The 25639-nt window shown below is 43.8% G+C and overlaps 2 protein-coding genes and 1 pseudogene across 2 annotated transcripts in view; 2 read left to right on the top strand and 1 right to left on the bottom strand.

The window, feature by feature from the left end:
* Nucleotides 1-25639, top strand: part of ZNF81 (zinc finger protein 81) — a 49604-nt gene that overhangs the window by 16059 nt on the left and 7906 nt on the right. The window contains exons 2-4 of the mRNA XM_030885067.2: nucleotides 4110-4319; nucleotides 22521-22647; nucleotides 24529-24624. Of these exons, the coding sequence (XP_030740927.2) occupies nucleotides 4248-4319; nucleotides 22521-22647; nucleotides 24529-24624 (295 nt within the window). The 5' untranslated portion in view covers nucleotides 4110-4247. The remainder of the gene's footprint in view (nucleotides 1-4109; nucleotides 4320-22520; nucleotides 22648-24528; nucleotides 24625-25639) is intronic.
* On the top strand, nucleotides 10001-12264 carry LOC101642295 (annotated as a pseudogene).
* On the bottom strand, nucleotides 10362-11850 carry LOC101646513 (actin-related protein 2/3 complex subunit 1A-like). Its single transcript, XM_045288289.1, has one exon. The coding sequence runs from the start codon at nucleotides 11789-11791 to the stop codon at nucleotides 10679-10681; it is 1113 nt and encodes a 370-aa protein (XP_045144224.1). The 5' UTR covers nucleotides 11792-11850; the 3' UTR covers nucleotides 10362-10678.

Below are 25639 nucleotides of genomic sequence, written 5' to 3'. Positions count from 1 at the left end.
TCGCCGAACAGGGAAGGGAATGGATTTTTATATGACTGTAAAGGGAGGTTGTCTGAGAAAGGAACATTGAAACCAAACTCCAGGCTCACTGGCCTTGTGTTGATGCTGATTCACAGTGACAGACACCATCAGGGCACTCAAAGGAACATTAAGAGTGTTGAACTTGGGGTGGGGGGCGGTCTTGACCAGCAGATCTCCTGTCTTCTCCCCAGGCTACTTTCTGCTTTGGAGGTCCAGGGCGTGCAACTGTCAGTGACAGTGCAATGATTTATCTTCCTTCCCCTTGCAACTTAAAAGAGCGAGTTTGGGTCGTTATTCTTTGACAAACATTCCAATTCTCTTACCTGAAATCCCAAGCTAGTCACTTATTTCAATTTTTATTGCTAAAAAATTCTAGGACAGAGCATACTAAAATTATGAATTCAAATAAGTGTAAATTTGTAAGAATTCTTACCCCTCAATTCACGCTTCATCAGTTCCATCTCTTCCAGTTTCTGGTGGCCCCAGGTGTTTCTTTACATGGCCTTCATCCTATGTGTGTATCTTGTCCATGTCTCTATCAAAATTTCTCTCTCCCTTCCCTTATAAAGAGACACTAGCCATTGGGTTTAGGACACACGCTATTCTAGTATCTTTAAAAAAAATCATTTTATTGGGGCTCATACAATTCATCACAATACATAGATCAATCCATCCCTTTTCCCCCTATTTTGACACTAGTTGTCCCTTCTACTGCCCACTACTACTGTGGCTGGGTTCAATAATTCACTGCAATGGCTACATAGAACTCACAACTGATACGATTATGTGGTTGATTAGGGAAAATAACAGGTTACAGTTCAGGTGAAATATGCCCAGGATACAGTTGATCAGTCAGGACAGTGTCTTCTTGTGTGGGTACCAGCCTCCACCATAGAACAGGTCCACGGTGGGGTTTGATCAAGAGGAAGTACAGAGAGCCGAATGAAGGTTGAACATGATAGTGGGACAGGTGGAAAGTAAAAGGAAATAGAGGAAAGTACTAGGAGGCAAAAGGTATTTATAGAGGTATAAACATAGGCATGTACATATTGAAACATATTAATATACAACGATAGGGATATAGGTCTATGTACATATATTTATAGGTTAAGAATTAAGGTATCAGATGGACATTGGGCTTCTACTCAAGTCCTTCCTCAAGGCAAGAACACTTTGTTCTAATCAGGCATTCTGTGATACTCACCTTCCTGACAGGATTGCTGAAGACAAAGTGGTTGCGTAAGCAAATGTGGTGAAGAAAGCTGATGATGCCCAGCTATCAAAAGATACAGTGTCTGGGGTCTTAAACGCTTGAAGTTAAACAAGCAGTCATCTATCAGGGAAGCAACCAAACCCACGTGGAAGAAACGTACCAGCCTGTGTGATCATGAGGTGTCCATGGATCAGGTATCAGGCATGAGAAGACCCAAAACAAACAACCATTTCGATGCAAATGAGGGGGATCGGAATGGAGACCCAAAGGCCATCTGTAGACTATTGGACATCCCTTCACAGAAGGGTCACAAGGAAGGGATGAGCCAGCCAGGGTGCAGTACAGCACTGATGAAACACACAACATTCCTCTAGTTCTTTAATGCTTCCTCCCCCCGCCCATCATGACTCTAGTTCTATCTTACAAATCCAGCTAGACTGGAGAATGTACACTGGTACAGATAAGAGCTCTCAACACACAGAATCCAGGACAGATTAACCCCTCAGGAACAATAATGAGAATAGCAATACCATGATGGTAGGGGGAAGGTGGGAATGTGTGAAAGTGGGAGAAAGGGGGAACCCATCGCAATGATAGATGTATAACACCTCCGCAATTGGGATGAACCACAGAAACATGGGAGGAGACAGTGGACAGTTTAAGATATGAACATAAAAATAACTTATAATTTATCAAGGGTTCATGAGGGTGGGGGGGGAGGGAAAAAGAGGAGCTGATACCAAGGGCTCAAGTAGAAAGAAAATGTTTTGAAAATGATGGCAACATATGTACAGATGTGCTTGATACAATTGATGTATGGATTCTTATAAGAACTGTAAGACACCCCCCCCACCGATAAATTGATTTATTAAAGAACATAAAAGAAAGTTACAGCCTGGAAGACCTATTGGCCAATTCTACTCTTTCTTATAGCATCTCAATGAGTTGGAATTGACCTGATGGCAGTCTGCTTATTTAATATCAATGAGACCATAAAAGATTTTTTGGTATGAGTGATTCAATAGATTTTATGAAATATGTTTTCAGTATATATACTGCTCAATATATTTTCAGGTTTCATCCATGTTGTGGCATGCATCAGGTCTTCTTTCCTTTTTGTTGCTGAGTAGTACTCCATTGCGTGTGTACACCACATGGTATCTATCCATTCATCTATTAATGAACATTTTGAACTGTTGGCCTTCGCTTTAGTAGCCAATGGCTTAACCCACTGCCCCACCAGGCCCCTTCCCATTAATGAACATTTTAGTGTTTCCCACATTTTGGTTATCATGAAAGATGTTGTAATGGACATTGGTGTATAGGTTTCTGTTTGTGTCCTGCTTTCCCTTCTTCTGAGTATACAAGTATACTTAGGATTGGGGCTGTGTTTTCAGATGGCAGTTCTGTAGTAAATATTTTGAGGTAACGATTTTCCACAATGACTATACCATTGTGTATAGTCCATTCTCACCAGGAATGGACAAGGGCACCAGTTTCCCCATAACTTTACCAACACTTCCCTTTTTTTTTTTTTACTTCTTTGTTGTTTCTATTTTGTTTAAATCATTTTATAGGGCGCTCATACAACTCTTATCACAATCCATACATATATCCATTGTGGCACATTTGTTGCCATCATCATTCTCAAAACATTTGCTTTACGCTTGAGCCCTTGGTATCACCTCCTCATTTTCCCCCCTCCCTCTCTCTCCCCCCTCCCTCATGAACCCTTGAAAATTTATAAATAATTATTTTGTCATATCTTACACTGTCCGACGTCTCCCTTCACCCACTTTTCTGTTGTCCGTCCCCCAGGGAGGAGGTTATATGTAGATCCTTGTAATCAGTTCCTCCTTTCCACCCCACCCTCCTTATATTGCCACTCCCAGCACTGGTCCTAAAGGGTTCATCTGTCCTGGATTCCCTGTGTTTTCAGTTCCTATCTGCACCACTGTACATCCTCTGGTCTAGCCAGACTTGTAAGGTACAATTAGGGATCATGATAGTGGGCGGGGGTGGGGGAGGGAGCATTTAGGAACTAGAGGAAAGTTGTATGTTTCATCCTTGCTACACTGCACCCTGACTGGGTCATCTCCTCCCTGTGACCCTTCTGTAAGGGGATTTCCAGTTGCCTACAGATGGGCTTTGGGTCCCCAATCTGCACTTCCCCTCATTCACAATGATTTGATTTTTTGTTCTTTGAATCCTGATACCTGATCCCTTCGACATCCCAGGATCACACAGGCTGGTGTGCTTCTTCCATATGGGCTTTGTTGCTTCTAAGCTAGATGGCCGCTTGTTTAACTTCAAGGCTTTAAGACCCCAGACGCTATATCTTTTGATAGCCGGGCACCATCAGCTTTCTTCACCACATGTGCTTATGTACCCATTTGTCTTCAGTGATCGTATTGAATTGGTGAGCACACAATGATATGATTTCTTGTTCTTTGATGCCTGGTAACTGATCCCTTCAGCACCTTGTGATCACACAGGCTTCACCAACACTTCTTTCTGTTTTTTTGGGGGGCGGGAGGGTTGTTTTTCAGTCATTGCTTTTCTAGAAGTGGAGAAGTCGTATCTCATTGTGGCTTCTTTGCATTTCCCCAATAGCTAATCTTGAGGGGATTTTTTCTTTCAGGTACTTGTTGGTCATTTGTATATCATCTTTAGTGAAATGTCTATTTAAATTCCTTGACCTTTTGTTTGCTTATTTTTGTTGTTGTTAATCTTTTAATAACTAGGGAAAGTCTTTCCTGAATTCTGTCTACTTTAAAGTATCTAGTTCAGTGCACTGTACATTGGTGACCCCAGAAAATGTTTGTTTATAGAACAAGTTTGAATGTCTCTGACCATGTGGACACTGTCTTTCCAGGTTTTTTGGTGTCTTTGTGGAGGCCCTGGAAAAGATCCCCTTGTGAAGGCTACAACTCCACTTGAGTCCACAGACCCCCACGGGCCTTTGGGCTTCTGGGAAGAGTGGCATTGGCAGCAAGAGAGGTCCAGCGTGAACATGCCAGCTAACAGACATTCAACCCGGAGATCACTGGCCCAGTCTGCAGGGAGACATGGCAACTCCTGTGAGGTGAGGAGCCCAGGGGCAGGAACTCATGCAGCACTTCAAAGCCTGAATGAAAGATAGCATTTCATTGTTTTAATTTGTAGTACTTGGTGTACCAGGCAGGATCATTTTACCCCCACATTTTTATTGAGCTCTATTGCTTGATTTATTTATCTTTTATTTCTTAGCTTATATATTTTTAGGAATTTTTAAATATTAAGGTTAATAACCCTTTTAATTCTTATGTTCTTATGAATTTTTTTGCCACATTATAATTTACAAATAGATTTGTTTTATCTACAAGTGGTAAGAGGTGGCAAATAGATCTCCAGTTTTGCTACCAAAACAACAACAACAACAAAGACGTTTCTCTGCATTGTTCCCTACCGCTACCTACCTCTACTTTCATCCTGGAAATCAGCTCCTCTTAGTGTTCTTCCCTTTAATGACTATAGGTTGTTAGTCCTGTATCCTTGGAATTTAAGCACATAAACATTTGTGTCACCTGGGGCCGAGACTTTCTGACATTAGACCTACTTGAGGAAAATTTGCAGTGTTGGAAGCCCACAGGGGCAGTTCTACCCTATCCAATAGGGTCGCTATGAGTCAGAATCCACTCAGTGGTGCTGAGTTGTGTTTTGAGAATCTCTTAATAACTTTTAATCTTTTAAACAATATTACTCCACTTTGAGCATACCTACTGACTCTCTGCTAGGGCAGATGAAATCTGTTGTATATAACTTCCAGGGGAGAGGGAGATCCTAGATTGTATTATAGAGCTTTGGGAATCCACTTTCATAGTTCCAGGGACACTTTACTTGGTGAGCTGGCCCCCGAAATTTTCCAGGGCTTTCCAACCACCTCTGATGGCCTTTGAGAGAAGCATTCTGACTTTTAAACCAAGAGAATATCATCTTAATAATGAATACTTTTGACATCTTCAGGTAGAATCATGTATGCTAAAATGTGACACACTCATTGGTCTTCAACAATAACATAGTCTGATTATCCCAGGGGGAGTCTTACAAGTGCATATCAGAGGCCTTGCCACATGAGTGTGATTGATGTCAAGAACGGTGAAGGGTCTAAGAGTTTGACCCCACTTCTGAAGGAACAGTTTGGCTTGCCACACTTTTCATGTATGGTGAGAGGAGACATGAGACTCCGGGTCCATAATGAAAGACTTTATTACATACAAGAAAAGCAGTAGCCAAAGTCAGTTTGTTTGCATATTGAGAAATATTTTTAAATACTCCCCACCCACCCCTGTTTTTTTTTGTAATCCAAGTGGGTTTTTATGAAGGACAGGAGCAGTTTCAGGTTTAACAGTCTCAAAAGGGGACATGCTATTTCAAGGGAGCATGTCAAACCACGCCATGCGGAAGCCGCGCTGGGTTCACAACTGACCACGGGCAACCTCGTGGAAACCAGCGCACCACACTTGCACAACTGAGGCCAGAGAGACCAGTGCCCAGCACCAGTGGTGCTGGGTCAGGGTAAAAAGAGTATAAGTGAGACGAGACAGAGGCTGTGGGCCCCGAATAGGCCTGGAGCGGGCGCATGCGCGTCCCAAGCAGGCCTGGAGCAGGCGCTGAGGGGGCCTGCCCAGGTGCCTCCTACCTCCACCTGCCTCTGACCAGGTGCAGGGTAAAAGAGAACGACCTTCCGGCAGCCAGGTTATTTAAGGCCTCTGGCTGGGGAGGCGTGGTTGATGGTATTGATTGATCCCATTGACTGAATTAAGCCCACCTGGGTCTAGTTTTGGACACTCAGGTGTACCAGCCACCTTGAATGGGGCCTAAATTGGAGCATGCCCAATTTGGGAGTCTTCATGGGTGTTTAATGCTCGCCTGATTTCCTTCCCAGCCTCCTCTTTGGGGCTTCTGCAGGCATGGGAGCGACAACCTCCATCCCTGTCTCTAGCTACCTAACATTTCTCCACTGAAGGAGTATGGCCCCAATCTTTGGGCGGCGACGTCTCTGGCTGCTTCCTGCTGGCAAAGGGGACACAGTGTGGGGCTTTGGAGTCCATACCCATCCTACTCTGTTGGAAGGGGTGGTCCACTTGGGGCCCACGATGGGTGAGGTTGGGGAGGGAAGGACAGAGTAGACAGCACTAAGAGGAAATGTATTGGCCCACCACCCAACATCCATGCACAATCAGGCTTCCAGACCAGGAACAGCATGCCTTTGCTGCTGGGGCTGTCCGGCTGCCCTACTTTGTCCAGGTAGCAGGTGTAGACTTGCCAGCAGATCACTCTTCTCTTGAGATTCCCCCTAGGGTAGAGTGCTGCCAGTGGCCAGTTTGATTACAATGATAGTATGGCCCTCTGGAAGGCCTTAAAACCCCTTTGTAACTTGGAAAATCTTCTCTACAAGTGTAAAATAGAAAGAAAACAGTTTTATTATGGAAAATGCATTAAACTGTGGTACAAAGCCCAGAAAATTTGTTAATGAGATTGCACAGACTAGACGATATCTCCCCTGAAGATAAACAAGCGGCAGTCTAGCTCAGAAGCAACAAAGCCCACATGGAAGAAGCACACCAGCCTGTGTGATCATGAGGTGTCAAAGGGATCAGGGATCAGGCATCAAAGAGCAAAAAAATAATATCATTGTGAATGAGAGGGAGTGCGGAGTAGGGACCCAAAGCCATCTGTAGGCAACTGGACATCCCCTTTCAGAAGGGTCGCAGGGAGGAGACAAGTCTTGTTAGGGTGCAGTGGAGCGAGGATAAAACATACAACTTTCCTCTAGTTCCTAAATGCTCCCCCCCCCCCCACCGCGACTATCATGATCCCAGTTCTACCTTACAAATCTGGCTAGACCAGAGGATGTACACTGGTACAGATAGGAACTGGAAACATAGGGAATCCAGGACAGATAATACCAGTGCTGTGAGTGGTTATACCAGGAGGGTGGAGGGTGGGTGGGTGGAAAGGGGGAACTGATTACAGAGATCTACATATGGCCTCCTCCCTGGGGGATGAGCAACATGAAAGTAGGTGAAGGGAGATGTCGGACAGTGTAAGATATGACAAAAATAATAATTTATAAATTATCAAGGGTTCAAGAGGAAGGGGGGAGTGGGGAGGGAGGGGATAAAAATGAGGAGCTGATGCCAGGGGCTTAAGTGGAGAGCAAGTGTTTTGAGAATGATGAGGGCAATGAATGTACAAATGTGCTTTACACAGTTGATAGATTGTGGATTGTGGATTATGGATTGTGATAAGCGTTCTATGAGCCCCCAATAAAATGATTTTTAAAAAGAAGATATATTCTTCTTTTAAATGATTTAAAAAAAGAAGAAGAAGACATCTCACCCTTTGGATATGGCCAAGCAGATGCAATCTATTGCATACCTATTCTCAAGATAAAGTAATAACTTGACAGCACCTTTTGCTGTCCTATGTGGTCCATGTAAAAGTCACTTGTTAACTGCAGTGACCATCTGTGTGAATTAGTCACCTTTGTGTTGCTTTTGTTGTTAGCTGTCATGGATTTGGCCCAGGCTCATGGTGAACTCAAGTACAATGGAAGGAAGTATTGGACCTTTGGGATCCAATGGGCTTTCCCCACTCCCACTACCATGACTCGAATTCTACCTTGCAAGTCTGGCTAGACCAGAGGATGTACACTGGTACAGATAGGAACTGAAAATACAGGGAATCCAGGGTGGATGATCCCTTCAGGACCAGTGGTGTGAGTGGCGATACTGGGAGGGTAGAGGGAGAGTGGGTAGGAAAGAGGGAACCGATTATAAGGAACTATATGTGACCTCCTCCCTGGGGGATGGACAACCAAAAAGTGGGTGAAGGGAGACGTCGGGCAGGGCAAGATATGACAAAATAACAATTTATAAACTATCAAGGGCTCATGAGGGAGGTGGGAGTGGGAAGGGAGGGGAAAAATGAGGACCTAATGCTGGGGGTTTAAGTGGAGAGGAAATGGTTTGAGAATGATGAGGGCAATGAATGTACAAATGTGATTTACACAATTGATGTGTGTATGGATTGTGATAAGAGTTGTCTGAGCCCCTAATAAATTGACTAAAAAAGAAAAAAATTAAAAAAAGAAAAAAGAAGAAGAAGAAAGGAAAAAGACCAGGCCTTTCTTCTTGGTTGTCATAGGTCTGGAAGCTCTGCTAAAAGCTGGTCAGCATCCGAGCAGTACAGATCTCCAGTGACAAGTTGGGGGGGGGGGTGTTAGCGCTGGAAGAGTTTTCCCTGGTGGGAAACCTAACTGGGTTTCTCACAAGGAAGGTGAGGATTCTGTCATTGAGCCATCATTGCCCCATTAATGATCTTTATCCCATGGCAAAAGACAACTTCTCACACCTCTATGATAGCATGGAACAAGATGCCTGGGTTAAACTCTTAGAAAGAGGTGCTATCTTCCTTAATGGTTACATGTTTAAAAGCCCCCAGTACCTTAAAAAAATGTCCCCGAGTTGTTTTGCTGGAAAAAGGCTTTATTTAGCTTTTAAAAGTATTTTCATATTTATCAAGGGAACCGAAGAAGGTTTCACAAATAAGTTTTCTCAAGAAACTGATCTAAGAAAAGTGAAGGGGGAAACAGTTCTCTTTCCCTTTCAGTAACAGTGAAAAAAATTTTCCCTCTCGTTTAATCCTTACAAGTTCCCCCCTTTTTAGAACAGCACTATAATTTTCTAATGAACTTGATTGCTATTTCTTTCTTTCTCAGAACAGGTTCCAACGTTTTAAATATCTAGCAAGTCTCATAGCTAAGTAGAAAGTTCAGTAAGTCTCTGAATTCCAGTTGAGTGGGTTTAGAAATTCAGTACGCCAGGACTCAACTGTTAGCCAAATGACAGGACAATAAGGTGAAGAACAGCACCAGGGAGTTCTGGCCTCATTAGGACAATCACCCACACCAGAGCAAAAGGGCAGCGTTTGCCCAGCAATAAAGCTCAAAGGCAGGAAGGAGTGGGGAAAAAGGACAAAGGGGACTGGTAAACTCAGGGGGGAAGTGGGAAGAGTGCTGTTACATCGTGGAGATTGTAGGCAGTGCCATGAATCAAAATGTATATGAATTGCTGAATGAGAAAACCAATTTGCTTTCACCCAAATTGCAATTTAAAAAGAGAAGAAGAAAATTCACTGAAAATGTCAACTCCATCCAAAGCCATCGATAAACTTCATGCAATTCTGATTCGGATTCCGGCATCATTCTTTAAAGAGGTGGAAAAACGAATCACCAACTTTATATGGAAAATAAAGAGATAAGCAAAGCACTACTAAAGAAGAACAAAGTAGGCGCCCTCTTACTTCCGCATGTCAAAACCTACTACACAGCCTGGTAGTCAAAACAGCCTGCTACCGTGGCTGACACAGAGACCAATGGGAATTGAGAACCTAGTTGTAAATTCATCCACTTACAGACAGTTGATCTTTGACAAAGGGCCAAAGCACATCAAATGAGGACGAGATGGTCTCGTTGACAAATAGTGCTCACAAAATTGGTTATCCATATGAAGAAAAAGAAATCAGTTCAGTAGGAACTTTAAATAGGTCTTATCAATGAAAACACAAACAAACAAGCAAAACCACACTGCCCGGGCTCTTGATTTGGGCGCCCCAGCCACTCACTGGCCGGCAGCTCAGCTCCATCCCCGCGGGCCCAGACCATGTTTGGCCAGACAAGGCTGCCACATGTGGCCCTCCATGTGCTCTGCGTGTAGCTGGATGATTCTTGGAGGGACTTTGTCTGTTTACTTGAACCTTTTGGTCGCAAATTCCTTTATGGGAAAGAGTCACATAGCCACTATGTACAAAGCCACCTGGAGCCTTTTTATTTGACGCAGCTGCTAGTCCATCCCTGACTGGTATTGCCAAGTATTCAGTAGGCAGACTGCGGCCGCACTTCTTGGATATTTGTGACCCAGATCGGTCAAAAATCACTTGCAGTGATGCTTACATTGAAAACTACGTGTGTGGAGGGAGGCCAGTAAAGGTCAGAGAAGGCCGGGTGTCTTTCTACTCAGGCCCCTCTTCGTTCTCCATGTACCACCTGCTGTTCTTGGCACTGTATTTTCTTTTCTTTTTTTTTCACATTCAGGTTTTTTAATTTCAGTCTCTAGCAGACACACCGCACACCTCACCCCCTCCTCAAGTAACAACTTTCCCATATAAATGCTATGAAGAGAAGCAGCTTTGGTCAGGAGTGGAAGCAGCCAAAAAAAACAACAAAAACAAAAAGCCACCGCTGCTTTGAAAAAACACACACCAGTTTCACCAGTTAGATTCAAGCACAATCCTGCACACAGTATTTTCATGTTGTCAGTGTTTCTGAAGCGGGGTCGAGGAGGCTGAAGGTCAAGGCTGGTCCTGCTAGATCAATCAATCCTGAGGGTGTGCTCAGCTTCACATTATCCGGAGGCCTTGGATGGAAGGCTCTAAGGTCTTGAAATCCCAGATGGTCATGGCTCCATCGATGCCAGTAGTGCAGAATTTACGACAGTCTTGCTTGTCCACCTCATAAATAGACACTTGGGTGATGCTGTTCTGGTGCAGCGTCTCCAGGTCCGTGTGGCGGTCCTCAGTGGTGGCCCTCTTGTCCATGTTGCGGAAGTGCTCCATGGCTGACGTGTTGCGCTGGATGCTCTGTTTCGGAATGTCCAGTTTGGAGACGAAGGTCAAGCAGCCACGGTCATTGTAGTTAAAGAGCATGGGGCAGCAGTCGTGACCAGCAGCCACGACGCTATTCTCCGAGACAAAAGACACACTCAGGAGTGGCAGGAACTCGGTCTTCAGAGTGGAAACCTGCACCCTCTTGAAGGCATCAGCCACGGACACGGTGCTGTGGCGGCTGACCCAGGCCAGGCGGCTTCCACTGGCGGAAAAGCTGACCCCGTGCACCCAGCCACCAGAGCCGCTGCCCCCAAACTCTGACATCAACTGACCAAAAGACATCTTGCTGCCCCATGGCGTACTGGCTGGCTTTTCATCCACTTCTTTAATGTGGGCAGAGAACACCCTGCACTTGAAGTCGCAGGAGCCTGCTGCCAGCAAAACGTTGTTAGGATGCCAGTCCAGGCTGAGGACCGTGGAGCGGATCGGCTTCTTAATATGCTTGCTCACCCACCAGTCATTTTCAGACTCGAAGTAACAGACCGGAATGAGTCGTGCTCCGCTCCCCACAGCGAATTTGTTCTCTAGAGGGGACCACTTCACGAACGTGGCTGCCCGGTTAATCCTCAGGATCACCAGGGTGGGCTTCCAGACACCGTCCTTCTGACTCCAGACGTAGGCATTGCGGTCTGCCCCGCAGGTGACAATGCGGTCACTCTTGGGTGCCCAGTCGATGCCTGTGATGTGTCCATTGTGCTCCTGGAGCTTGTGAGCTTTCACCCACTGGCTCCCGTTCTTCTTGTAGATGTGAACTTCATGATTATTGGGGCTGAGGGTGATCTGGGTTCGATCCCTGTCCCAGGCATGACAGGTGATTGGCTCTAGTAAAAACTGATGCAGGGACATTATTCTTAGTGTTCTCAAAGGGCAGAGAGCTGGGATGGGGTGGACCGGGCCGGCTCGGAGCGGAGAATTCACGGACTCTGGTCAGTCGACGCGAACAGGCTCCGGCGGGCGGGGACGGCGACAGAAGATCGGCACTGTATTTTCAAGCCTGGATAAAGAGAGACTGGGCAAGACTCTTACGTCCAACCCTGCCCTTTGATCTTGTTGCCTCACCCATCTACGCGGGCCTTTCTGATTGCAAACACCATGGGAGGGACGCGCTGACTGGACTCATTCAAGGGGCTCTGCTTGCAATGTTAGTTGCTATGTACGTGTCAGATTTCTTCAAGGAGAAAAATTCTTCTTTTAAAGAAAGAGGAGGACTCGCCCACTGCTCTGCACGAGACAGCCCCGGCTGGAATCACCATGGGGATAATCACCAGCTCAAGCCGGCCTCCTGTGAGTCACCGGAGAAGGCTACTGCCGAGGCCTGAGATGCAGCTCGCCTCCGGGTGCACGGGCCTTTACAGGATGCCCCCTTTACCTGTGGATAGGGTCACATTTCACACAATTGCTCAGAGTTCATGTTCAAAAGGAAATGTAAGCCTTTCACCAAAACAGTGCCCCCACACCCTGTACATTTTTAAATTAAAAATACCATGCTATGTAACAAAATTGCTCCTGTATCATATCTTGCTTTTCTAAACTTTCCTGTTGAATTATTTTCTTATTCTTTCATTTGATTAAAGAGGAACAGACCTCTGAAGACTGATGATAATCTAAGGCTAAGACATGAAGTGGAATTAGGACTGGAGTATGAGGCACAGAAACAGGGTAGTGAATTTATTACTAGCTGAAAAGGTTGTACTCTTGTCTCCCTTTACTGGGAAATCCACTAGTGAAGGGGACCACCTATCTTAACGGTCATTGCTTCTTTTCCATGAAGAGTCACCTTGAGGCAGCGGGAATAAAGAGATATAGGAGAAACCAAGGGAATGGGGACAGTAGGAAAAGGAGGAAGGTTTGGTAATTTTCTCTTTCATTTTCCTTACTCTTTCCTCTGGCTATCCAAATAACTTTCAATTCTCTTGCTAGAATGTTACTCATTCAATACGCATATGTATTTGCTTTGCTTGGGGTGAGGTTATAAGAATCAACACAAATAAATTAATTGATCTAAATCAAGAGAATCAACCTCAGGACATTTTAAAAAATCATTTTGTTGGGGGCTCGTACAACTCTTATCACAATCCATACATCCATTCATTGTATCAAGCACATTTGTACATTTATTGTCATCATCATTCTCAAAACATTTTCTTTCTACTTGAGCCCTTGGTATCAGCTCCTCCCTTTTTCGCCTTCCTCCCTCACAAACCCTTGATAATTTATAAATTATTATTATTTTGTCATGTTTTACACTGTCCGACGTCTCCCTTACCCACTTTTCTGTTGTCTGCCCCCCCCAGGGAGGAAGTTATATGTAGATTCTTGTAATCAGTTCCCTCTTTCTACCCACCTTCCCTCCACCCTCCCAGTATCGCCACTCTCACCACTGGTCCTGAAGGGATCATCCGTCCTGGATTCACTGTGTTTCCAGTTCCTATCTGTACCAGTGTACATCCTCGGGTCTAGCCGGATTTGTAAGGTAGAATTGGGATCATGATAGTGGGGGGAGGAAGCATTTAAGAACTACAGGGAAGTTGTATGTTTCATCATTGCTACCCTGCACCCTGACTGGTTCGTCTCCTTTGGGTCCCCACTTCACACTGCCCCTCATTCTCAATTATATGATTTTTTGTTCTTTGATGTCTGATACCTAATCCCTTTGACTCCTCGTGATCACACAGGTTGGTGTGCTTCTTCCACGTGGGCTTGGTTGCTTCTGAGCTAGATGGCCGCTTGTTTACTTTCAAGCCTTTAAGACTCCAGATGCTATATCTTTTGATAGCCAGGCACCATCAGGTTTCTTCACCACATTTGCTTATGCACCCATTTGTCTTCAGCGATCGTGTCTGGAAGGTGAGCATCATGGAATGCCAGTTTAATAGAACAAAGTATTCTTGCATTGAGGGAGTACTTGAGTGGAGGCCTAAGGTCCATCTGCTACTTTAATACTAAACCTATAAATATATGCACATAGATCTATTTCTCCATCATCATATATAAATATATTTGCATATGTACATGCCTGTATTTAGGCCTCTATAAATGCCCTTTGCCTCTGAGTTCTTTCCTCTATTTCCTTTTACTTTCCTCTTGTCCCACGATCATGCTCAGCCTTCATTTGGGTTTCAGTAATTCCTCTGAGTTACATTACCCTTGATCGCACCCTATCAGGCCTCCTACACCCTCCTCACCAATGATTTTGGATCACTTTTTCCCTTGCAGGACATTTTTAAGATTGAATCCTCATTCTGAATGGATTCCATTCCAAATGGACAAGAGGTATATTGGTTATGTAAGAAAGAAGTTTGCAAGGAACAGTATTGATTTCCCATAGTATTCTGCCTTCAGGCTAATGGGAATCCTGGTGGGTGAGTTTTAAAGACATATTTGACTCCATAATCACACTGGGATCTGAAGAGGGTGCTTTGGTCTGCTGAGTATTTGAAGATCGCAAAGGGCTCTCAGGGAAGCAGTTTACAATTTGGGACCCTTATAGGGTGCAAATCTTGAGCTGTTCCTCTCAATTCAGGCATTTCCAGACCAGCTTATCCTCATCACCAGATTAAAAACACAGTCTCTTGGCAAACCAGGAAATCTTCTATATAAACATAGAAAAGAAAGAAAACAGTTTATCATTAAATAAGTATTAAACTAGACATGGGTTGAGGGAGGAGGAAGCAGGGAGGGAGGGGAAAAAGTAGGGAGCTGATACCAAGGGCTCAAGTAGAAAGCAAATGTTTTGAGAATGATGGTGGCAACAAATGTACAAATGTGCTTGACACAATGGATATATATATATGGATTGTGATAAGAGTTGTACGAGCCCCCAATAAAATGATTTAAATAAAAAAAATAAAAATCTTTTAAATGAAAAAATAGCTCAACATGGGCAATGGGCTAATGAGATTGTGAAGATAGGTAGGAAGAAATTTCACCCTTTTAATACATGCAGGCAGACACAATCAATCAGTTGTATACATTTTCTCAAGATACACAATACCTTGTCCTTCTGTAAGAGGACTTGATTTTAGTCTTTTATACTTCTTCTAGTAGGCTCTGCTGACCTTGCAGTTAGCAGTTTGAAACTAGCCGTCGCGTTGCTGGAGAAAGATGAGACTTTCTCTTCTTGTAAAGATTTAGTCTTGGAAACTCACAGGAGTGGTTGGACTATGTCCAGCATCAAGCTGAAGGCTCCACCGCAGTGGATTGGGTTTGGAGACAACCCCACCCCCCACCTCCATCATTACAGTGACCATTGCTCAAATTAATTATCTGTATCCAAAGTCACAATGAAATTTCTTGCATATCTATGACAGCTTAAGTTGCAGGTGTCTGGAGTACTCACTTCCCTCCGTTTGCATTGCAAAGAAACTCTTCCTAGGTGCTGAAGAAAAACCATGCCTGGCTTGTAAACTGGGAAAAAGGCTTGTATTTGCCTACTTATCAAAGGGACCCAGGAAGGTTCCGCAAATACAAATTCTCTCTAGGAACTAATCTAAAAAAGGGAAGTGGCAAATAGGTCTCTTTCCCTTTAAGCAAAAGGGAATCCCTGCCCCCCCTCCCTCCCCCTTTCTCTTTTTTCTTCTCCCTGGACTGCTCTCTGTACCTTAAGCCCCAATTAGAATAAGATTTGCCCTAAGGATATCTTCCCAAGTAGTGAGTTGTGTTACAGGAAGGAAATCAGCACTGAGCCTGGTGACTTGCTGTTGACAAGCAGGTTGTAAGCAAGCCTCAACGTTGCTCTTTTCAAACATAAACCTGAAAAATGCCCCAGTAAAAGAGTAATCAGGGTTTGCCTTCTGGTCACAACCAGCAAGATGTGTAGGAGCACAAGAGACCCATGCAAGAGGAGTATCTTCCAACACTTGAGTGCTCCGAGCCCAAACCAAACCCACCGCCATGAAGTTGATTCTGACTCATAGCCTCACCACACAGGCTTTCTAAGACTTTAGATCTTTACAAGAGCAAAAAGCTGCATCTTTCTCCCTCAGAATGACTGGTGAGTTCGAACTACCGACCTTGTGGTTAGCAGTAAAATGCTCAACCCACAGTGCTACCTGGGTTCTTGAGTGCTAGTGGGATAAAAAGAAGACATCATAAAATGTCTAATATAGCATCTGAAGTACCATATGTTTATGTGATGAACTGAGTTATAGTAAAAAATGTCTGGAATGGCAGCCACTGAATTCCATTGGTAATATCACCCACTGTAAGCCTCCAGCTTCTGTTAGTCTTTTTCACTGGCCATTCAGAGTTATGATATTGAGATGCCAAAATTCTTAATACATTTGCTTTCTTTCAGTCTTTCATCTGGGCTGTGATTTCTTTTTGTCTTCTGGGATTCTACGTTGTTTCTGGTGGACCACTTGGAAGAGGATAGGGAAGTCAGTTGAGAAGGATTTGGATGCCCTTCCACCTATGTCTCTTCATGTGGCAGTCCTTGGGAAGGGGAATTCCCTTTGGACTTTAAGAGCATTGTATTAGAGCTGAAATTCTGAGCACTACATTTGCAGGAGGAAATGCATAGCAGAGGAATCCTAGTGGTGGTGTGGTTCCCAATTAGGCTGCAATCTGCCAGGTTCGCAGTTTGAAACGATCAGGCGCTCCGCAGGGAAAAGATGGGGCTTTCTACTCCCTTAACCTGTCTTGGAAATTCACAGGGGCAATCCCACTCTGTCCTGTAGGGTCGCTGTGAGTCAGCATGGGCTCTATAGCATTGGGTTTGAGTTGGGGTTTTTTTCCCCCTAGGGATCGCAGTGAAACTCAGAGTATCTGCAGAGATTCAAACTCCACTGAATTCTTTCTGACTTTAACCAGGAATAGGAACAATCTTGCCCTCAGGCAAAATGTATTGAAAGTGGATTAGTACCACTCCCCTAACTAGCCCAGAGATGGATAGCCTCCCTTTGGGAGCTTTCCTGGGTGTGTCCTTGATGGGCCTGGGGTCCTGGGGTTACTTAGGCATGACTGCCTTGGTCAGAGGGCCCTGAACCTATCTTGTAAGCTCTTCTTTCTAGCACAATATATGTCCCAATCATGGTCCCATTCCCGTTTTTGTAGTCCCACCTGCAACTGTGATGTATTCATCTTTTGCTAATCATGCTTCTGTGGCAGTTTCCTTTGTCCCCCCACCTCCCGTTTAAGCCATGGATTCTCTGTAAACACTAGGATGCTATTATGACCTCAGTCTAATGGTCTTCCTTGTGCAGATGATCTTTGTCCTGTTTAAGATTTAATAAATGTTCTTCTTAAGTGATATTTGAGATTTGGGTTCTCTTTTGTACCTTAAAGCAAGTGTTGTAGTCTTTTGGTAGGAATCCAAAGTCTTTCCTGGGGAGACCTCTGGAGGGTCTAGGAACTGGCACCAGAGAAGGGAGTGTTTCACCCTACATTTCCATGGACCCTTTGGAGACTCTATACAGTGAGTACTCCCGGATTTATGAACCCAGAAACTTTATTAAGTCTTAATAAGTCTTGCTGCGGGGAGAGAGAGGGAAAAATGAGCTGAAGCCAGGGGCTCAAGTGGAAAGTGGGTGTCGTAAGAATGATGAAGTCAACATATGTACTAAAGTCCTGGACACAGATGACGTATGTACAGATTGTGATGAGTTGTATGAGTCCCTAATAAAATGATTATTTTTAAAAAATTGGCAGTAAATAAAGCAGCTCAAACCCTTAAAAAAAAAAGTCTTGCTGTGTGTCTTCTCATCTGTGATTTGTTAAATGTTCATTTTCTTTCTGCCCTGTTTGGAAACACTTTTGACTGTTGTCATTGTAGTTTGCTTTAGTTTTCCGATTTTATATTGCCTGGGGTTTCCAAGTTTACATTGCCCAGGTTGTTTGTGACTCAGAGAATCTGGAAAATAGGGTTCTGTCTCGGTGTTTCATAGGGGTAATTCCTGTTGATACAGATGATCGTTCTGGGTCTTCTGGTCTTGTGCACATTGGTGAGGGGGTTACTGCTCATGTGCTGCTCCACTGTCCTTGCTGCCAGCTGAATTTTTGTGCGTGTTTGGGGTGCAGTTACCCATAGCAGATCTCTTTTGAATACATGTTGTTCCTGGGTAAGATGGAATGCCTCTGTGAAGAACAGGCTTAGAACTCTACTAATGCACTAGAGTGGCATTCTGTTATCAAAAGTCCTTTAAAAAGGCATAGGCACCCTTAAAGAACATTTTCAGTAGTTTTAAATTGGCTTAACCTAACTAAAACAGTTTGGGCTTATGTAGTTACTTTTGTGTAGTTGTGTGGCTGAGTGTGCTGTTTTGAGAATGTTGTGCAGTTGTTAATCTTAGTATTCATAAGGGAAAACACAGGCCACGAGCGACTTTATAGCCCGTTAATTTCTGAGGCTCAGTGAGCGACTTTTACCACAAATGGTTTAAGAGCCTGCCTTTGTGAAAGCTGCATGTGGATCAGCTACAAGGATACACGCAAGACCATTTTGAGACTCTCTCTTCTAATGTTAAGGCACATCCGATTCGAACATTGTCTTTCCCCCTCCATTAATTATGTTCAGCACAATTTTAACTGCGGGTGATGTTAATGGTATTGTTCAATAAGTTCTGCCTTCTGTGGGGTCCCGGGTCCCCTTTCTTCAGAACGGGCACAAGTATGGGTCTCTTCTTTCAGTTATGCCAAATTGCTTGGCGTAAACAAGCTTGTGCTTTCAGCACTTCAGCTACTTGTTGAGACATCTCAGTTGCTACACTGTCAATTCCTGCAGCCTTCTTTTCCTCCAGCGCCGTCAGTGCAGCGTGGCTTTTTCCTTTAAGATTTTCAATTCTTGATCCTATCCTATCTTCTGAAATTATTGAACATTGACCAATTCTTTTTCATGCAGCGACTTTCTGTAGTCCTTCCATGTGCTTCAGATGCTTCTTATACCATTCAACATTTTTCTCGTTGAATTTTTCAGTATTGCAACCGGACTTGACATTGTCCTTCAGGTCTTTTAGCTTGAACACTGCGGACTAAGCATGTTCTTCCTTTTTGCCTTTTTTCCCCCTAACTCCAGGTCGTTGCACATTTCATGATAAGACTTTATTTTGTCTTTTGAATCTTTTATTCAGTTGTTTTATTTCATCATTTCTTCCATTCACTTAACCTTTTTTTTTTTAAATCAATTTATTGGGGCTCATACAATTCATCACAATACATAGATCTATTGTGTAAAGCACATCTATACATTTGTTGCCCTCATTATTCCCAAAATTCGCTTGCCTCTTGGGTTCCCGGAATCCGCTAATTTTCCTTTTTTCCCCCCTCCCCTTCCCTTCCTCCTCCCCTCTCCCCCATGCACCCTTAATAATTTATAAATTATTATTGTATCTTATATTACTCTGTCCGGCGTCTCCCTTCACCCACCCTTCTGCTGCCCGTCCCCCAGAGAGGAGGTTATATGTAGCTCCCTGTGATCCATTCCCCCTTTCTACACCCCCTTCCCTCCTGGTATCGCCACTGTCACCCCTGGTCCTGAGAGGTTCCTCTGTCCTAGATTCCCTGCGTTTCCAATTCCCATCTGTACCGCTGTGCATCATCTGGTCTAACCAGGTCTGCAAGGCAAAATTGGGGTCCTGGTAGTTGGGGGGAGGAAGCGTTTAAGAACTAGAGGAAGGTTGTGGGTTTCATTATTGCTATACTGTACCCTAAGTGACTCATCTCCCCACTACCACTTAACCTTTTTGTGTTTAAGAGCAAGCGTATGAATCTCTTCTGACATTCATTTTGGCCTTTTCTCTCCTGTCTGTTTTCTTTCTTCATGTATGATATCCTGGATAACATGCCACGATTTATCGGATCTTTGGTCATTAGTGTCCAGTGTGTTAAATCTGTTCTTGAGATGGATTCTGAATTCAGTTGAGACCTATTCAAAGTTGCACTTGAGCGCTCATTGCCGTGTTTTCACTTTCCTCAGCTTCAACTTCAATTTGCATATAATCTGTGATCTGCCTTGTGGCCACCGACAACTTTCCAAACACCCCTTAGAGCTCACCAAAGTAGGATGCAGAACATTGCCTTTGTGGACTATGTTATGCCAGTTGACCTTGGTGTTCCCTAAGTCAATGGGCATCTTTGGGATTTAACACGTTAAAGAAGATTTTTTTGCAGTGTTATTTGCCCAATGCAATACATCATTAGGTTTCTTGACTATAGCTTCTTTGGGCAGTGATTGTAGATCCAAGAAAAAGAAATTCCTTGACAACTTCAATATTTTCTCCATTTATCATGATGCTTCTTACTGATCCAACTATTGAAAGCCTGCAGGGAACTTTATTAGTAAGGGCTTCAAGTTGAACTCTTGTTACCTACTTATTGTAGATTGTTAATAATGAGTCTTCTTCTAATCCCAACGTCCCATTCTTCTCCATGTAGTTTAACTTCTTGGAATTATTCGATCAGCATACAGATTGCATAAGAACGGTGAAAGGATACAACCCTGACAAGTACCTTTCCTGATTTTAGACCATGCTATGTTGTTGGACCTAGGACTGGTCCAACAACTGCCTCTTGGCATATGTACTAGTTTCTCATAAGTACAATGAATCGTTCTGGATTTCCTATTCTTAACGTAGGTTATTATGATCCACACAGTAAATGCCTTTGCATAGTCAATAAAACACAAACATATTGACTGCGGAGTGGACACCCAAAGCCCATCTGTAGGCAACTGGACATTCCCTTACAGAAGGGTCACAGGGAGGAGATGAGCCAGTCAGGGTGCAGTGTAGCAACTGTAAAACATGTAACTTTCCTTACAAAACCGGCTAGACCAGAGGATGTACACTGGTACTGATAGGAACTGGAAACCCAGGGAATCCAGGACAGATAAACCCCTCAGGACCAATAATGAGAGTAGCGATACCAGGAGGGTAAGAGTAAGGTGGAGGAGAAAGGGCGAACCAATCACAATGATCTACATAAAACCCCCTCCCAGGGGGATATACAACAGAAAAGTGGGTGAAGGGAAACATTGGACAGTGTGAGACATGAAAAAAAATTATAAATTATCAAGGATTCATGAAGGAGGGAGGGTGGGGAAGGGAGTGGAAAAAATGAGGATCTGATACCAAGGACTCAAGTAAAAAGAATGTTTTGAGAATGATGATGGCAGCAAATGTACAAATGTACTTGACACAATGGATATATGTATGGATTGTGATAAGAGTTGTACAGTCCCCCAATAAAATGATTAACACACACACACACACACACACAGATTTCTGGTATTCTCTACCCTCAGCCAAGATCCATCTGATGTCAACAATGACATTCCTCATTCCATGTCCTCTTCTGAGTCCAGCTTGAATTTCCGGCAGCTCCCTGTTGATGTATTCCTGTAACCATTTAAAAATGATTGTTCACATTAAAAACGTGGATGAAGGGAGATAGCGGTTGGTGTAAGATATGAAAATAATAATTTCTAATTTATCAAGTGTTCACGAGAGTGGGATAGCGGGGGAAGGAGGGAAAAAAGAGGAGCTGATACCGAGGGCTCAAACAAAAAGAAAATGTTTAGAAAAATGATGAAGGCAACATACGTACAAATGTGCTTGATATAATTGATGTATGGACTGTTATAAGAGGTGTAAGAGTCCCCAATACAATGATTTTTAAAATTAATAAATAAATAAAAATGATCGTGTGTAAAAACAGTCGAGGAAGCCGCTTGTGGTTTTAAAATAGCAATCCGGCAAACATATCTTAGTTATCTAGTGCTGCTGTCACAGAAATACTGCAAGCAGGTGACTTTCAAGAACAAAACTTTATTTTCTCAGACCCTTGAAGGCTGAAAGTTCAAATCAGGCTCAGCTGCTTCAATTCTTTTTTTGTCAGTGGCCCTGAGCATTCCTTGGTTACTTAACGATCCTTAGGTGGCACCTGTCGTCCGCATGTATGTATGCACACCTGTGACTCATCTGTTCTTTTTACAACCAGAAGGGATTCAAGTTTAGGGCACACCCTTCAATGCTCTGGCTTCATCAACATAGGAAAGAAAGCCCTATTTTCAACTAGGGCTGTAGCCACAGGATTCTAGCTTATATTTGCGGGAAGCACAATTCAACACTTAGGCATGTTTATTACTAAATTTTCTAAAATTTCTAGAAAATGAATTTCTCATAGAAATGAACAGCAAAATGGGATCAAGGTCAAATCCCATAAATTTTTTTTAAAAGGTGATGGTTATAACAAATAGTAGAAATGTTCAATGAAGCATATGTTTCTAGTACAATATTATGTTGAACTTGGTATTTAATACACGTTATGGCTTATTATGGTGAAACGTCGTTAAAAAAACGTCTTGTCTTTCTTCTAAAGGATCCCTGGTGGTGTAGTTGGTTATGCACTGGGCTGCTACCACAAGGTTAGTGATTTCAACCCACTAGCTGCTACCCAGGAGAAAGACGAGACTGTCTATTCTTACACAGATTTATAGTCTCAAAAAACCAAAGGAGCAGCTGTACTCTGTTCTATAGGGTCGCTATAGGTCGGGATCAACTCGATGGTAGGGAGTGGTATTTATTTTGTCCCTCTTCTCAGTGCCGATCATATTGCCCTGAAGAGGATGCTATTGTTACAGGTATCAGTGTCATTTGAAGATGTGACCGTGGAATTCAGCAGGGAGGAGTGGCAGCACTTGGGCTCTGCTCAGAGATGCCTGTACCGAGATGTGATGCTAGAGAACTACAGCCACCTGCTGTCAGTGGGTAAGGGCAGCCGTTTCATGACTCTGCGAGGCACTTCAATGTAGGCTTTGCCATTCTCAGCTGCTGAGTGCTGCAGGGAATTTAGAGTGTGTGATGCTGTTGTCTAAGATGCTGCAGTCCATTTTTAACTCTGTGACTGTCGTTCTATTTCCAGTGAAATGTGGTTACTTGTCTGAAGAGCACATGGAAAATATGCAGCCGCACTGTAATAAATGGACATGGTGGGGGCCGTATCTGACCTCCTCTGGCTTCCTTATTGCCACGAGGCAAGGGTCAGACAACCTTCACCTTCCATCCTTCTTTACCCTATTCTGGTGCCAACCATTCCTCCCATGCCACTCCATTTCTCTGTTGGGTTCAATAATTCATTGCAGTGGCCACACAGAACTCGCAGACAATACTCACAATTAAGGGGGGGTGGTATTAGAGAAGTTAACAGGCTACCATAAGTCAGGAGCAGTGAATATCAAGGATGTAGTCATTGGTCCACAACAACCCCTGTGTTAGTATGGGTAGACTAGAGAAACAAAATTCATAGACACGCAAATGTGTATAAGAAAGAGCTTTTTAAAAAGAAGAAAGCTTTATATTCAAGAGCAATTGAACATTGAGAAAACATCCCAGCCCAGTCCAGATCAAGTCCATAAGTCTGATATTAGCCCATATGTCCAGTACCAGTCTGTGAATTCCTCTTCAGACTCATACAACACATGCAATGACGCCGAGTGCATGAAGATCACAGGCCAGTGGGTGGAAAGTCTTGTCGATCCAATGGTGGTGGAAGCATCTTAGCATTGGCGTGGGTCTCCATGTGGCTTCTCTAGTTCCAAGGCTCTGGCTGCCATCAGCATAGCTCCAGGTGGCTTCTCAACAGGAATGTCTTGCAGGGAGTGAGTGTATCTGGCTTCCAGTGAGCTATTTATCTCTGTCGTGCCTCCAACTGAGGTAATCAAACTGTGACCAGATTGACAGCTAGACTCCATGCCTTCCTTAAGTTGACAGGTTATGTGACTGCCACAGCCCCTCTCACCTCAGCCAGCAACCCCATTTCTCTCTAGCCCTTAGATTCTCAGCCACATGGTACCTTGGTGTCTGCTTCTGGGGCCAGGAAGCAGCTCCCCTGTTGCTTTATCCCACAGTTCAATTGCCTCAGGCCAGTTGAGAAAAAGGTACCCCACAATTTCAGCATGGCTCCTCTGAGCTTCCGTGCCAGAGTCTCTGGTTATCTGGTCGTGATGGCCTCCACCACTTCAGACAGAGATATTGGATGTGCTCTTTCAATGGTCCTGCAAGTTTTCTCTGTGTTTGAGGTGGCTCTTGTATACCGAATAATGGGTTTGATGGGAGAGTGGTTTTTAACTTTTACCTGACTGTACCCCCAAGGACAACAAAGTCACACCCTCTAGTTAAGTAGTCTCAAAGTTACCCACAAGGAAACCAAGGATGTGACTTGGCTCACACCCTCTTCTGAAGTCAAGCCTTAACCCCACCTTAATCCTGTCTATTGAGGGTCCCTGGTACCATAGTGATTTACACATTGCACTGTTAACCTCAAAGTTCGCAGTTCGAACCTGCCAGCTCCTCTGAGGAAAAAAGATGAGATTTTCTACACATGTGAATCTTTACAGTCTCAGAAACCTAGAGGGGCAGTTCTATCCTGTCCTATAGGGTCATGATGAGTTGGAATTGACCCTATGGCAGTGAGTTTGTGTTCTTTTGAAAGCTTATTGTTGCCCAATAATATAACCCCCTCAAAATGGGGTTATAGTCACAGACCCAGAGTCCAGAATTTTAATATGTCACATGAAGAATTATGGCTAGAAGTCCATGTTCATTGACTCTACCTCATGGACCCAATTCTCTGTCATGGCTTGTCAGCAGGGTATCAAGTTCCCAAACCTGAGGTCATCTTCAAGTTGGAGAAAGGAGAAGAACCATGGACATTGGAGGCTGAAACCGTATATCAAAACTGTTCAGGTGGGTGCAGTGTAGCACTGACAAAACATACAACACTCCTCCAGTTCTTTCATCTTCCTGCCCCCACCCGACTATCATGACTCCAGCTCTACCTTACAAATCTAGCTAGACCAGAACATGTACACTGGTACAGATAAGAGCTCTTGACATACGGGTTCCAGGACAGATAAACCCCTCAGAGACAACAATGGGAGTAGCAATACCTTGAGGGTAGAGGGAATGTGGGGGAGAAAGGGGAAACCAATCGCAGCGATCCACGTATAACCCCTCCCACCCAGGGTTACAAACAACAGAAACATGGGGAAGGGAGACAATGGATGGTGTAAGATATGAACATAATAATTTATAATTTATCAAGAGTTCCTGAGGGTGGGAGGGTGGGGGGAAGGGAGGGAAAAAATGAGGAGCTGATACCAAGGGCTCAAGTAGAAAGAAAATGTTTTGAAAAGGTTGATGGCCATAAATGTACAAATGTGCTTGACACAATGGATGGATGGATGGATTGTGATAAGAGCTTTAAGAGCCCCCAATAAAATGATTAAAAACAAACAAACCAAAATTGTTCATGTGAGTTAGTGTGAGTCAGGCAGATTGGGGACATGGAAGTAATTTTTTTTTTTGGTTCCTGACAGAGGCCAATGCCTTTACAATTCGATTATTGTTACCCTTATTGACAATTCTTAACTTCAGAGTTTGCTTGAGCATAGATAAGGTGCCCTGGTGGTGCCATCTGAAAGGTCAGCAGTTTGCACCTACCAGCTGCACCAGGGAGGAAGAGGTAGAAGCCCTTGGGGGCAGTACTGCTCTATGCTGTAGGTTTGACAAGAATAGGAATCAACTTGACAACAATGGTTTTTTTTTGTCTTTAAGGACAGATAATATGGGTTCCTCGGGTACCAAATTGGTTTCTACCTTCATTCCCCTTACCATAGCCACTGTCCTTTTTCTGCTTAGCTTTTCTCCGGGGCAGTTGGCCTAACAGGCATGTCCCTGTTCTTTGGGTCGCATGCCAGGC

This window comes from Echinops telfairi, unplaced genomic scaffold (assembly GCF_000313985.2).
Source record: "Echinops telfairi isolate 266 unplaced genomic scaffold, ASM31398v2 ScPeMD7_19;HRSCAF=73, whole genome shotgun sequence".
Taxonomy (NCBI): domain Eukaryota; kingdom Metazoa; phylum Chordata; class Mammalia; order Afrosoricida; family Tenrecidae; genus Echinops; species Echinops telfairi.
The sequence above is the reverse complement of the archived record's forward strand: the minus strand, read 5'-3'. Positions and strand labels throughout refer to the sequence as shown.